The following is a 12672-nucleotide window of genomic DNA, read 5'->3' as shown; positions in this document are numbered from 1 at the left end:
CTCATTTAAGTCTTCCAGAGACACTTCCTTCACTCACTTTAAGTTCCTTGAACACTGAGTCTGAGATTTTTGTGTTCATCAAAATTCTCCAGACACAGAACGTCAAAACACCTCTTAAAATGCTTGCTACAGATGTGAAAACCCAGAAAATTGAACCCGATCTGAATGATCTTTTTTTATGAAGGATGACAGTTTCGGAGGCAGTGTATGAACGTGATTGACACAACGTGAGGGGTCGTATTTATTTTTTAACGTGTGACTGTCTGTTTTTTAACGTGTGATGTCAGTACTTACTTAATTGAAAAAGTAACTGATATTTTCTTGTAAATTTAAAAGTAATGCATTATTTTACTATTTACTTGAAAAAAGTAATCTGAATATGTAACTCACATTACTTGTAATGCATTACCCCCAACACTTATGGTTCATGGCATGAGCAGTTGAGCGCTGCACCTAGAGTGGCTAACGAATCTGAAATCCCCCAGTTTCATTAAGATAGGTTACTTTCATGTTTCAAATGAGATAAATAGAGAGATATAAAAATGTATTAGTGTTGTTCTTGTCCTAATAGTTCATTGGTGCATTTTTAAATGTAATATTTTGATGTTACTCTCAGTCATATTGAAAATGTGTTTGTATTCTTGTTTGTTTATTCAGAACAGCACTGATTCTGGGCTGCGAGTATGCATGTAAGGATGCTGTGGACGTTTTGTTGAAACATGGCGCTGATGTCACTGCTGTGGATGGTTTCAGCCATGACAGTTATCACTATGCACGGCTCAGCAAAAACCAGGAGCTTGTCTCTCTTGTCAAGAGTTATCTGGACAGCGCCACAAAAGGTTTTGTTACTTCCTGTTTTTTGTGATCTCTCTTTTATGTCTGCATCTGTTAGAGCAGTGCTTAAAATCATAAATTAAATGCATCTTAAACTGGAAATTTTTGTAAATGCATGAGCAACAAGATGTGCTTCACTGGCCCAAAGCATAGAACAAACACCGGATATTAATATTAGCCATATTACCTAGTCACTGTTAAATATGTCCAGAGATTGGGTTTGATTTGACGCACAATTTTATGGTTGGTTGCATTTTAGTGTTTCCATCGGTTAGTGTTTGTCACATTAGAACAGATAAAATTTTGCAATCTAATATACTGGTTGTTCAGTGATATAAGTATCGGAGGAAGAGGAGAAAGGAGAGGAATCTCAAGTTTTAAATTGAAAATAAAAAAGGGAGGGTGAAATCAAGCAGGTTATAATGTAGTCCTTTTCATTGCAGTTCCACAGTCCAAGCTTTTTGCCGATGTGTCCAGAGCAAGCACTCAAAATAGCACAGCGAAAAGAAATGATTTGCCAAGCAATTTCTGGCAATATTATTACTATCAGTAGACCACTATTATCACTGGAACAAGATATTCCTTTATCACCTCATTGCTTCCGTTGTTCCATTCCATTATCTTTTGCACTAAGTGAAGGTTTCTTATTTTTCATTCAAGTATGTTTATTAGAACTTTTCACAGAGAGGCTGATGAAAATGTCTGCCATTCTTGGTGTAAATCAGCTAAATGCAATTTTTCTTCAGATTTTTAATCCTTTCTTCCCCCTGCAGTTCACATTACTTTGTTGCATCACTTTTGGTGTGAATAGGCCTTTATCAGGTAGTAAGGTTATAGAGATCAAAGCCCCAAGAGCTTATGCACACACTTCCTAAGATGAGTGTAGAACAGTGTCTTTTCAGCTTCATGCTTCAAAGTAAAAAAGAAGAGCTACTTATACATACCATAACTCCTGATGAAAGAAAAACATCTCAATCCTCCTGTATATATTTTTTTCAGTTGTTCCACGAATCATGAATTGCTAATTCATCATTATTCATTTGTGTTCACAGCAAAAGAGGCTGCCAAGATGGAACAGAAAAAGAGACGGGTATACACAGCATTTTCACATTTGTTTCATTCTTGGCATCTCCCTGCAGATGAGATTTAAAAGAAATGGTCACTGAGGTTAACCCCCTCTAACTTTTGTTAATCAATATGTACCAATAAATGTGCACCAATATATTTTCTAAGAACATACTGACCAGAAAAAGGCTACCTTGATTTTGCAATTTCACTGAAGCCGTTTAGAGCAGCGAGTCTGGAATCATACAAATGGGTTTTATGATTGATGTGCAAAAAGCACAATATAGTTTGTTTCTCATTTCAGCACTTCTTTCATATCAAATGGGAAATAAATTATTTCAGGCTAATATAATTTCTTATCACATACCATGCTGTTTTGATAGGCTAATCTGACTTTACCTGCAGTAGTGACTGCAGTGCTGTAAAAACTATTACACACTACTGCCACCCAGTGGTCAATGAAAGTAGAGCACAATGTCATTTTTCTCTAAAAATACCATATCCAGCATTTTTATGATTTAGGCAGTTTTATCCTGAAGTTCACTTATGTTAGTAAGTCATAATTTTTACATTTAGAAAATGCCTTGAGGGCAATAAATCTGTTAAAGAAACTTTTAAGCTCAGTCTGTTATAATCGCGGATAATGGTGGAAACAAACTGCAGCCACTCATTTTCAACATCGATTTGTCAGAATGTAGAGCAGCAATTTCTGCTCCACAGCCAGAAATGGCACAGTTTTGCATTTGATCAATAGTGTTCTCTAGTGAATATGAATAATATTAGCCTAAATTTATAGTAACACAGAATTTTATTGTTGTATTGTGTTGTAAGTTACTTTTTTGAACTTGGAAACCCTTCACTGATCTCTACTCTTTATCAAGCTACAAATGGCTCTGCAATTATATTAGGAAAATCATCCTGAATATTTCTGTATGATTTATCATTTTTATATTTTATTTTGTAAATATAGTTGCAGTCTGTGGAGATGGTCGCTGAAACATCTAACCGTGATAAGATCATACAGGTGAGTGCCAGTCAAGTCTATGACTGTTGCCAGTAAATTATTCTTGTTCTTTATGATGTTGTTATTATTAGATCAGGACATGTTTACATGTCTAATTATAAGGGTTGTAAAACATTTATCATAGACATTTTTTGCATTGCAAAATACATGAGTGAGCAATCAATAACTTGATAAGTGTGTGCTTGTGTGTTTTAGGACTTGGAGAAAAAGAATGAGAACCAACAGGAGACACTAAAGAAGTTCCACCAGGAACAGCGAACGCTGCTGGATAAAGTTAGCATGCTTCAGCAGCAACTCAGTCAGGTATTTCTTCAGGCTTTTTGTGATTGGCCAATTTATTTGAAAGCCTGTGTACCTTACACAGGTGTTTTCAGCACTCCGGTAAATTGAAGCCAAAATAGTTATAAATGGCAATTTTATCTGAGCAGGCAGTTCTGTATTTACAGGTATATTGCAATAGTTGTACAGATATCTTGTTTAATACATATTCTCTGTCTCTTTCTATTATTTCCATTTTTAGGAAAAGTCAACAGTGGAGGACATTCACAAGGAGGTAATTTGTGTGTTGTCCTGGAAATGCTTTCCTTCTGTCCTTAATGACATTTGTTTATTTTCATTTTCATTTCTTCCAGTTTCTATTATGGTATTGATGGCGGGTTATCTATTTGTTTATTTATTAAGGTTGGGTGTAGTTGCAATTGAATATGCATTTGTATCTCTGTTTTGTACACCAGAAAGAACAGCTGAAGCGTTTACTTTCTGTTAAAGAGAAGGAGGATGGAGCCAGGGGCATAGAGACTGTGAGAGTCCAGCAGCGGAGCCATTTGGTCAGTAAAAATCTTTGCAATATGCTCATCAAGGACTGCTGCTGCTCGTTAACTCCAGATCCATGAGTTCATGATCAAAGTTTGGTGAAATCATGAATAAATCTGCATATTTTTATTTTGCAGGGAGATTATCCCGGCCAGTCTGTGATCAAAGGTGATTTTGTCTTTTAAAATCTGGCTCTTCAGACTGATTAAGTATGACTCTTGATAGTACAGGCTTCAATATAAACAGTGTACTGATGTTGAAATAATGTTGGTTGTAAGTATGTCAGAAAAGCTTTTTTTTTTCTGTAAGTGAAGGTTTGTGTGTGTGTGTGTGTTTTCATTTTGGGTTCTTTTTTTCTGCAGGGAAAGACAATATACTAGTGCGGCAGTCACACAGCCTGGATTCTTCTCAGGTATATTTCAGTTTCTTTAAAATCATCTTAACATAAATGCCAAGAATTTCCGCTGAGGCCAAAAAGCTATTTAAACCATGCTAATGTCAACACATGCCATCTGGGATAAACTTGAAGTTCAGAAATATAAGAGGATTCATTTATAAGGGATTGTACTGCTACTAACAGATTTTAATCTGTAAAATCATGCCTTCAAGGAGTTTACTTCCATAACTAAAATTTACAGTTAATTTGCTCACCCCCTTGTCATCCAAGATGTCTTTCTTTCTTCAGTCGTAAAGAAATTGTTTTTTGAGGGAAAACATTTCAGGATTTCTATTCAAAGGTTAAAAAGTATATAAATTATCAAGAAAATAACTGATTTCTCTAGATAAAACCCTTCTTCTTCTGCTGGGATCGTTTAGAGCCTTTTGAAGCTGCATTTAAACTTCATTTTGGAGGTTCGTACTCGCGGGCACTATAGAGGTCCACTATATGGAGAGAAATCCTGAAATGTTTTCCTCAAAAAACATAATTTCTTTATGACTGAAGAAAGAAAGACATGAACATCTTGGATGACAAGGGGGTGAGTATATTATCTGTAAAAAATTTTTTTGGAAGTGAACTTTTCCTTTAAATACAAGTCTATCGTAAAAGTGTGGCATGCTGTCTGTTACTACAGAAGATTTTAATGTTTATTTTTACAAACAAGGTAATTTACGTTAATGCACTTAAGTTTGTACTGCAATAAAATACAAATGACCAAACCCTGTAAAACTTATACATTGCAGTCAATGGGTAATAAAATATCCAAAATATCTCAATTTGTCTACATTAAACATTATAGTATATATATTTTTTGTATGTTAAGAGAGTAAAAATTTATTTCATGCCTGTAATGGGCTTTAAGTAATTAGTAATTCAATACAAAACTTATACACATTAACATTAAACAGTTTGTTATTAGTACTCTGTTTGTGCTTGTGTAAACACACAGGAGCCAGCAGTTCAGTCTACATATATAGATATCGTATTTTCCTTATGCAGTTTAACAACAGCATCAGACTTCAAGTGCAAAGGCTTAAATGTAAAATCAAGAATTGATTCCAAAGGTTTGCTGAGCATGCACAAGCTTTACATACGGTCATTTTACCCAAGGTTTGGTATTTTCGTTTTTTTCCTTTTCTTTTGATGTTCAGTAACGCAGTGAGCAGACTGGCTGTGTCAGCTGTGTTAGGCTTAGGAGAGGCAGTGGCAGTCAGATAAGTTGCTCTCTCTCATTTCATTTCAGAACCTCCATAGCCTGCAGTGTCAGAAGGGTTTATGATTTATTAGCGCTATTCTCTGAAGGGACGTACTATGCCTGGGATCAGCTTTTGGGCAGATGTGGTGGATGCAATTTTGTTGTCACATTAGCACCAGAGACGAATTTACTCTAACCTATGTTAGAGGTCACCGCACACATGAAAAAAGATGAAAAAATGCACCTACTAAAGTAGGATCAGATGTCTGACTTGGGGATGTGGCCTAGATAAAGTTTTCTTAAAAAGTTTTAAGCCCTAATGTGACCCCAAATGAGAGAAAAAGTATGGGAACCTTTCGATCTTCTCATCTCTTTTAAGGTTGGCTGTTGATTTAGATTTTTTTTCACCTAATTTTTTGTTCTAATATTCATGAGGAAAAGGAAAGCTGTGAAAAAAAATATATTATTTACAGGCTTTTCCACTGTGGCATAGTAACTATCAACGTAAAGCACACAGAGACTAGATATTCTGTTAAAATATTTTGTGTGATTAATAATGAATGCCTACTTGTGTTTGAATTCAGATCTTGCAGTCTACAGGAACGTCTCGATCTGTGACTCGACCTTTGGAGCTATCTCGGCCAGTGGCTGGTGAACCTGAGACGCTTCGTCAAGAGCTTGAAAGTGTCCGCAGACAGCAAGAGGCTGCACAAGAGGAGGTGGGCCACCTCCAAAAGGCTCTAGCATGCAAGTCTCAGGAGTGTGAGGAGCTGACCAAGAAGTGTGAGACCATCAAGCGTGAGTCAGATCAGCAAATACAAGAGCTGGAGGAAGCCATGGGAGATGTGCAGAAGCGAATGATAGACTCTGAGGCAAAGGTGAAACAGCTTCAGGCTCATGTGGTGGCGGTAAAGGAGCATCTCAGTAACCAGGTTGTTGATGACCTCAAAGCACAGCTGAATGAGGTGAAGGCAAAGTATGAGGGGGCTTCTGCTGAGGTTGGACGGGTCAGGAATCATTTAAAGCAGAGTGAGAAAGCTTTGGAGGAGTATAAGAAAAGTGAAGGGCTTCTGGCTGTGGAGGTTGAGAGGCTTACTGCGGAGCTGGGTGCAATGCAAGAGGACCATAAAAACATGGAGGAGATGCTCTTAAACATGGAGGGTCAATCAAAGACTGCAGAGGCCAGGTTGACCTCAATGGTTTCAGGAGAGAAGTTTGACAACATGAAGAACCTCCTAACCAATGCTGTGGATGAGAAGGAGCTACAGTTGGCTGAGTTAAGGGAAGATTATGACCGTGTGCTGGAGGAAGTGGCAGAGCTCCACCGTGCAATAGATGACCGACAAACTGTCTCTCTTCAAGAGCACGAGCGAGTCCGAGCTGCTCTAGAGGAGCAAAGCTCAAACCTGAAGAAGAAACTTGCTGATGTCACTGCAAAGTGTCAGTCATTAATATGTGAAGTGGAGGAAGGTGAGGATGAGAGAGAACTACTCCGAGAGGAGCTTCAGTTACTCGGTGACAATCTGAAGACCAAGTTTGTGACCTTGGAAAACCATGAGGAGGTGAAGAGGTCCATGGGACTTGCTGTGGAGGAGTTGAGGGTTAGGTTAGAAGAGGAGACTGAGAAGAGAAAACAGGCTGAGGAGCAGCTGCAGAGGCTGCAGGAGGAGAAGACCTCTCTTTGTGAGAACATTGCCAACCTGAGAAGCATGTATATCCCCTGTGAACGTTATGAGAGCGAGATGGCTGCGGTCACAGAGCGCAACACAGAACTGGAAAAAGATCTTAATAGCCTTCAGGATCAATACCAGGAGAAAGTCAATGAACTTCAGATTTTGGCAGCTGAAAAAGCATCACTGAAGCAGAATGTTGACATTGAGTTTGTCACAAAGAATGAGCATGAGAGAGTACAGATGGACTTGAATGAGGCTTTGGAGAAAGCAAAGATTGAAATTGCAAAGTTGGAGGGTGACTGTAGAGTTCGGGACGAGGAGTTACAGAAGGCGAAAGAAGGAAATACTACGTTGAAAGAGGAGTTTGAGAATGTGCAGGCCAAGTTAGAAAGTGGCTATATCAGCCTCGTGGAACATGAGAGATTGAAAAGCACAATGAGCAAAGCTTTATCAGAAGCAGAGGGAAGAGCTCAAGATGCCTGCTCCAAGTACCAGTGTGCACAAGAGAGTGCATCAAAGCTCCACGAGGAAATTGAAGCACAGAAGAAAGAGTTGGATACTATTCAGGAGGCATTGCAGTTGAGGTTTGTTCCGTTGACCGCTATGGAGGAAAAAGAGATGCATTTCAACACCTCTCTGAAGGACTTGGCAGAAAAACTTGCTGAAATGCAGAAGATGTACAGTGATGAAAAGACCAAAGGGGAATGCCAAAAGCAAGAGAATGAAAGATTGAAAGATGAGATGGTATCTCTGCAGCAGAAACTTCAGACGGGGCTTGTGTCTAGCGAGAAGTACAAAGAAGTGGAGGATCGCTGCAAGGGCCAGGTGGAGGACCTGAGCCTAAAGCTGGTGGAACTGGAGCAGCAATACAAAGAGGTTACGATCCAGCGGGCTGAACTAGAGGAGAAAAATTCATTGTGCAACTCTGAGATCCAGAGTCTCCAAAAGAAACTGAACAGCGAGTATATCCATCTGGAGCAGTTCGAGGCCATGCAGAGCTCTCTGAGTGGCAGCTTGCAGGAGGCGCAACAGGAGTGCAAGTGCTTACGTGAAGCTCATAGACTGGAAGTCCAGCGTGTTCATGAACTAGAGAAACAGCTTCAGAGTCAGAGCTGTGATGAGGCCCAGTATAGCCAGGTTAAAGTGGCTTTGGAACGTGAGGTCAATGAGCTTCGCTTGGCGCTGCGGGAGGAGGAAGAAACCAGTGCGCAGAGGGCTGAGGACGTAGCCACTTTGCAGACTGAGCTTCTCAGAGCCACGCATGCTCTGGATGACCTCCGCAGCCATGAAGAGCAGGTGACCGAGCTCAGAGCAGAAAAGCAGAAGTTGGAGGAGGAGGTGCGTGAACTTGGTGATCGGCTATCAGGACTGGATGAGCAATATGAAGACCTGTACAGGGAAACAACTCTGGCTAGGGAGGGTGAAAAGAGGGCAAGAACAGAAACCGAGGCCTTGCAGGTAAAGAGTGCCTCGATTGAGAAGGAGATCAGAGATCTCAAGGAGAGATACGAAGAATCAATGAGCACCATTGGAGAACTGCAGAAGAGGATTCAGGCATCCACAGAGCAGACTGAGTTTAAAGACAAAAGGGTGAGATTGTTATATACTAATTTTGGAACTGTGGTTGAGCTTATTCGATAAGTGCCTGATATTTCGTCTGATTATAAGCAAGGTGTTCTTCGTTTCAGATCACAGAACTGCTGGCAGATGTTGAAAGGCTGAAACAGGCTCTGAATGGCTTATCCCAGCTGGCTTATGCTGGCAACACGCCCAACAAGAGACAGACTCAACACATTGACACACTCCAAGCCCAGGTCAAGAGCCTCCAGCAGCAGCTGGCTGTGAGTAGCTCTGTGCACATGCACATACCGGTGGATTTGTTCGTAATTGCCCACAAATATGACATGCCATCACATTGGACTAAATAATACACTCACTTACTGACTGACTTGCGTTCATGATCGATTCTAAAGCCTTCTGTCCTATCTTTTAAGCCACTGGGACTAATAGAATGGCTCCAATATTATTTGTTGTTCTAAATTAAATGACCTCTTAAAGGGATAGTTCACCCAAAAATGAAAATTCTGTCATTAATTACTCACCCTCATGTCGTTCCATACCCATAAGAGTGTCATTCATCTTCAAAAGACAAATTAATATATTTTTAATGAAATTCAAGAGCTTTCTGACTCTGCATAGACAGCATGTGATCCATGTGACAATAGTGGTTCAACTGTATTGTTATGAAACTACGAGAAAACGAGATTTTTTTTTGTGTGCAAAGAAAACAAAAATAGCAACTTTAACAACTTCTCTTCTGTGGTCAGTCGCTTTTATGAGAGTACCACAACGCATCATCAAAGACTGAAACAGAAGATAAGAAATTGTCAAATACAGTGGGTTTTTTTTTTTTTTTTTGCGTACAAAGTATTCTCGTAGCTTCATAACATTAGGGTTGAACTACTGATGTCAATGTCAGTGTTCGTTGACCTGTAAATCATACCTTTAAGTGCTATAGTACATGTGTAATTTAAGTCTCCTGAATGAATGATTCAATGATAAATAGATATATATGTATAATAAATATACACTGTGCACACACATATATAAACAAAAACCTCATTTTGGATGCGATTAACCGCAATCAATCATTGCCCAGCACTAATTTGTATTGTTATTGTGAATTTTCACAGCTGAATTAATGTAAAAAGCAATACGTATGTAGGTTTAGATGAACCCTATGCCTCCCACCCATCTCCTCCTATCTCAGGATATGTTTGTCTACGCATGTCAATTTTGTGAAATGTTGTGTTTTATTGAGTTTGCGTTGTGTTTACAATCTCATTAACCATCTAACCTTGCAAGACCTTTTTATCACACATATGTATTTTTTTATTTTTATCTAAACAGGATGCTGAGAGGCAACATAGAGAAGTGGTTACAATTTATCGAACTCATCTTCTCAGTGCAGCACAGGTAATTGTGTGTGAATGCGAGTTGTGTGTGAAGGGTTTTCTTTTTCATTTTTTTTGCAGTAGCAGTTCCTTCTTTTTTGCTCTTAGGTCAAGGTCATTTATTAAACACTCTTAGGTATGTTACAGCGTATGGTTTTCTGCTTGCTATAGATGACATCCAGAGATCAACAATACTGTTATAGAGAGACACAGGTCATAGTCTGTAGTTGCATAGAAGTTTCTGAAAGCAATATATCCTGACTAAACACAGGTCACTGATTTTCTTTCAGGGTCACATGGATGAAGACGTCCAAGCTGCCTTATTGCAGATCATTCGAATGAGACAAGGTTTTGTCTGTTGAACTCAGCACACTGAGACCACACTGACTCCAATTCATCATTCACACAGTAACCTCCCAACATTTGACATGTCCTGATTAGGAGTGTTGTAAGCACTAACAATGTGTATCTGTAATATAGATTTGCTTAGTGAAAGTACTAGATCTAGCAGTAAGGATAGTTATACTTATCCAAAAAACATAAATCGCAAACATGAGTGGCAATGGATAATGATTTAATCACAAATAAGCACAAATATTGCTATCGCTATTGCTACATGTTCTAGATGCAATGGAAAGTGCAGATTGCTGTAAAGATGTAAACTGCACATTCAGTGATCAAGTCTCATGTACCTCCTTATTTCATGTTGAAATAACCTAACTACAGGTAGAAGAACATTCCCTCCCTCCACTCTTATAGCCTTGATCTGAGCTACATGTACAGTGTATTAATGAGAGATGAGAGATTTTGATGTTGTGTTCTTAGTCCAGCATTATTGTATCCTCTGCAATAGTTACAGTAATATTCTGGTTAGAAGAAGTAGATCTTTCATCACTAGGGAAACTAGCTTCCAGGCTTTAGTGGAGTGGTGGGTACAGAGGCACATCTTGGCAGACAATAGTATTACGTGAGAGCACTAGTAAAAAATCTTTTGCACACACTTATTTTGGAGGGTCCCAGAATTGTTATGGTCCAAAAGATCAGAGCACACCACTGCAGTTTCTTCGCACACGTCTTTTGCAGCTTTGCCCATGTCTGTACACTGGATCATTTGTTTCAAATGCGTGTGATGTATTTGGGTCAGTGGGTGTCTATTGTATGAGTTGATCTTTTACTGAAGTGTTTATGTAAAATTGCTTTGCTTCTGCAGTGACAGCGGCAGACTGCGTCTCATGAATGATCATATGAACGAAGCGTTTAACACTGAGAACTTTCATAACACTCAATCCCTCATGGTCCTGTATCCTGGCTGATATCGCCATCTAGTGGTGTGACTTGGCAGGCCAAGTTTGATGTGTGCTTTTGTGTAGGAGAATGTGATGCGGTTTAGGAATTTCTTCCCAAATCTGATTTATCACCTTTTACATGGCTTTGTAATAATTTTGATTAATGAACAACTTGTTTGTGGTAACTCTTAACAGAATTCAGCAGGACTGGAATAGAAAGGCACAATAATCTAGTCAGGTTTAAGAACATGACTATAGACTGACATACTTTATATTTTGTGGGGTTTTTTCTTCTTCATCTAAACGTTCAAATTATTCTTTCCAATTAGATATTCTAAAGTTAATCCAGCATTGATTAATTTATTTTGAAAATACCACCATAGTGCCATTTGGTTTGATTGGTATTAACTGAAGCTATTGGCTCTCTCATTTGGGGATGACTATTTGTAACGGATTCATTATTTATTAGTATTACATTCTAACTGTGCTCTTATGATTATCAGTTAGTCTGGTTTTTCTTTTTCTTTTAATGGATATTTTCTCTTTTTTGTTTTGCAAAATTGAGTCTAACATCAATAAAAGTGCCTCTTTTAGACTAAACCGGCTCTGTGCAAATGAATATGATTAATCCCAGCAGTCTCAGAGTGTCATGAAGTGAACCTTGCCTTTGGCAGGCCTTTCCAGCCCCTCACTCTCCTCGAAGTGAACGCACATGTTGTTACTTTAAAACCAATGAGATCTAGTTTGAAGGATCGTTTTTTTCCTCATGTGGTTTGCATTGATTTGTACCTTAGCGATTAACTTAGCTTTAACATGAAATAAGATTACAAATACAAAGAAAAGACTACTTTTCTCGTCAGGAAGGTCATGGTTTGTATTCTTATACAAATAAAACTGAATCAATGTTGTTTTTTCTATCTTGGTTTCATCTCAGCTGTCATTTTATATATTTCTAAGTATCTTTTCATCTATATGAACCACTATAAGATGTTGGAGGTCATTTTTCAAAGTTGTAAACTTGTCCCACACCTGATTAATTTCATATTTTCGTATTTTTGATTGTTTAAATGACAGCTCTCAGTTTGCCTCTGACTCCCTCTCCCCCCCGCTTGTCTTGCAGTCTCTTGTTTTTATGAGTCTGTTATTTGTGGCCTGCCCTGCATAAGCTGTTCTCAGCAATTATGGCAAATACAATTCAATCTGTTTGGAGCTTTCCCTTTAATCTCATTTCCAGGACCATAAGCAGAACCAGACATCCTCCCACCACTCCCCTCTCTTTGCCTTTCTCTCTACCATTAATCATGTCCATAAGGATCACAGTGGAACCCTGTCGTTTAGCTGGCCCCCTGGTAGGTGGGCAGACTTGGAGTGGGATGGGGGGGAGGGGGG

General features: G+C 38.9%; 1 protein-coding gene across 1 annotated transcript in view; it reads left to right on the top strand.

Annotated features, from left to right (window-relative positions):
* Window positions 1–12200, top strand: part of uacab (uveal autoantigen with coiled-coil domains and ankyrin repeats b) — a 34563-nt gene extending 22363 nt beyond the window's left edge. The window contains exons 8-19 of the mRNA XM_073836546.1: window positions 658–839; window positions 1887–1924; window positions 2870–2923; window positions 3119–3226; window positions 3444–3476; window positions 3658–3750; window positions 3874–3904; window positions 4099–4148; window positions 5955–8633; window positions 8732–8884; window positions 9954–10019; window positions 10288–12200. Coding sequence (XP_073692647.1) covers window positions 658–839; window positions 1887–1924; window positions 2870–2923; window positions 3119–3226; window positions 3444–3476; window positions 3658–3750; window positions 3874–3904; window positions 4099–4148; window positions 5955–8633; window positions 8732–8884; window positions 9954–10019; window positions 10288–10359 — 3559 coding nt within the window. The 3' untranslated portion in view covers window positions 10360–12200. The remainder of the gene's footprint in view (window positions 1–657; window positions 840–1886; window positions 1925–2869; window positions 2924–3118; window positions 3227–3443; window positions 3477–3657; window positions 3751–3873; window positions 3905–4098; window positions 4149–5954; window positions 8634–8731; window positions 8885–9953; window positions 10020–10287) is intronic.
* The last annotated feature ends 472 nt before the right edge of the window (window positions 12201–12672 follow it).

The sequence above is a fragment of the Garra rufa genome, chromosome 3, assembly GCF_049309525.1.
Source record: "Garra rufa chromosome 3, GarRuf1.0, whole genome shotgun sequence".
In the NCBI taxonomy this organism is placed as follows: domain Eukaryota; kingdom Metazoa; phylum Chordata; class Actinopteri; order Cypriniformes; family Cyprinidae; genus Garra; species Garra rufa.
Note: the sequence above shows the minus strand (reverse complement) of the source record. Positions and strands in the feature narration are given on the sequence as shown.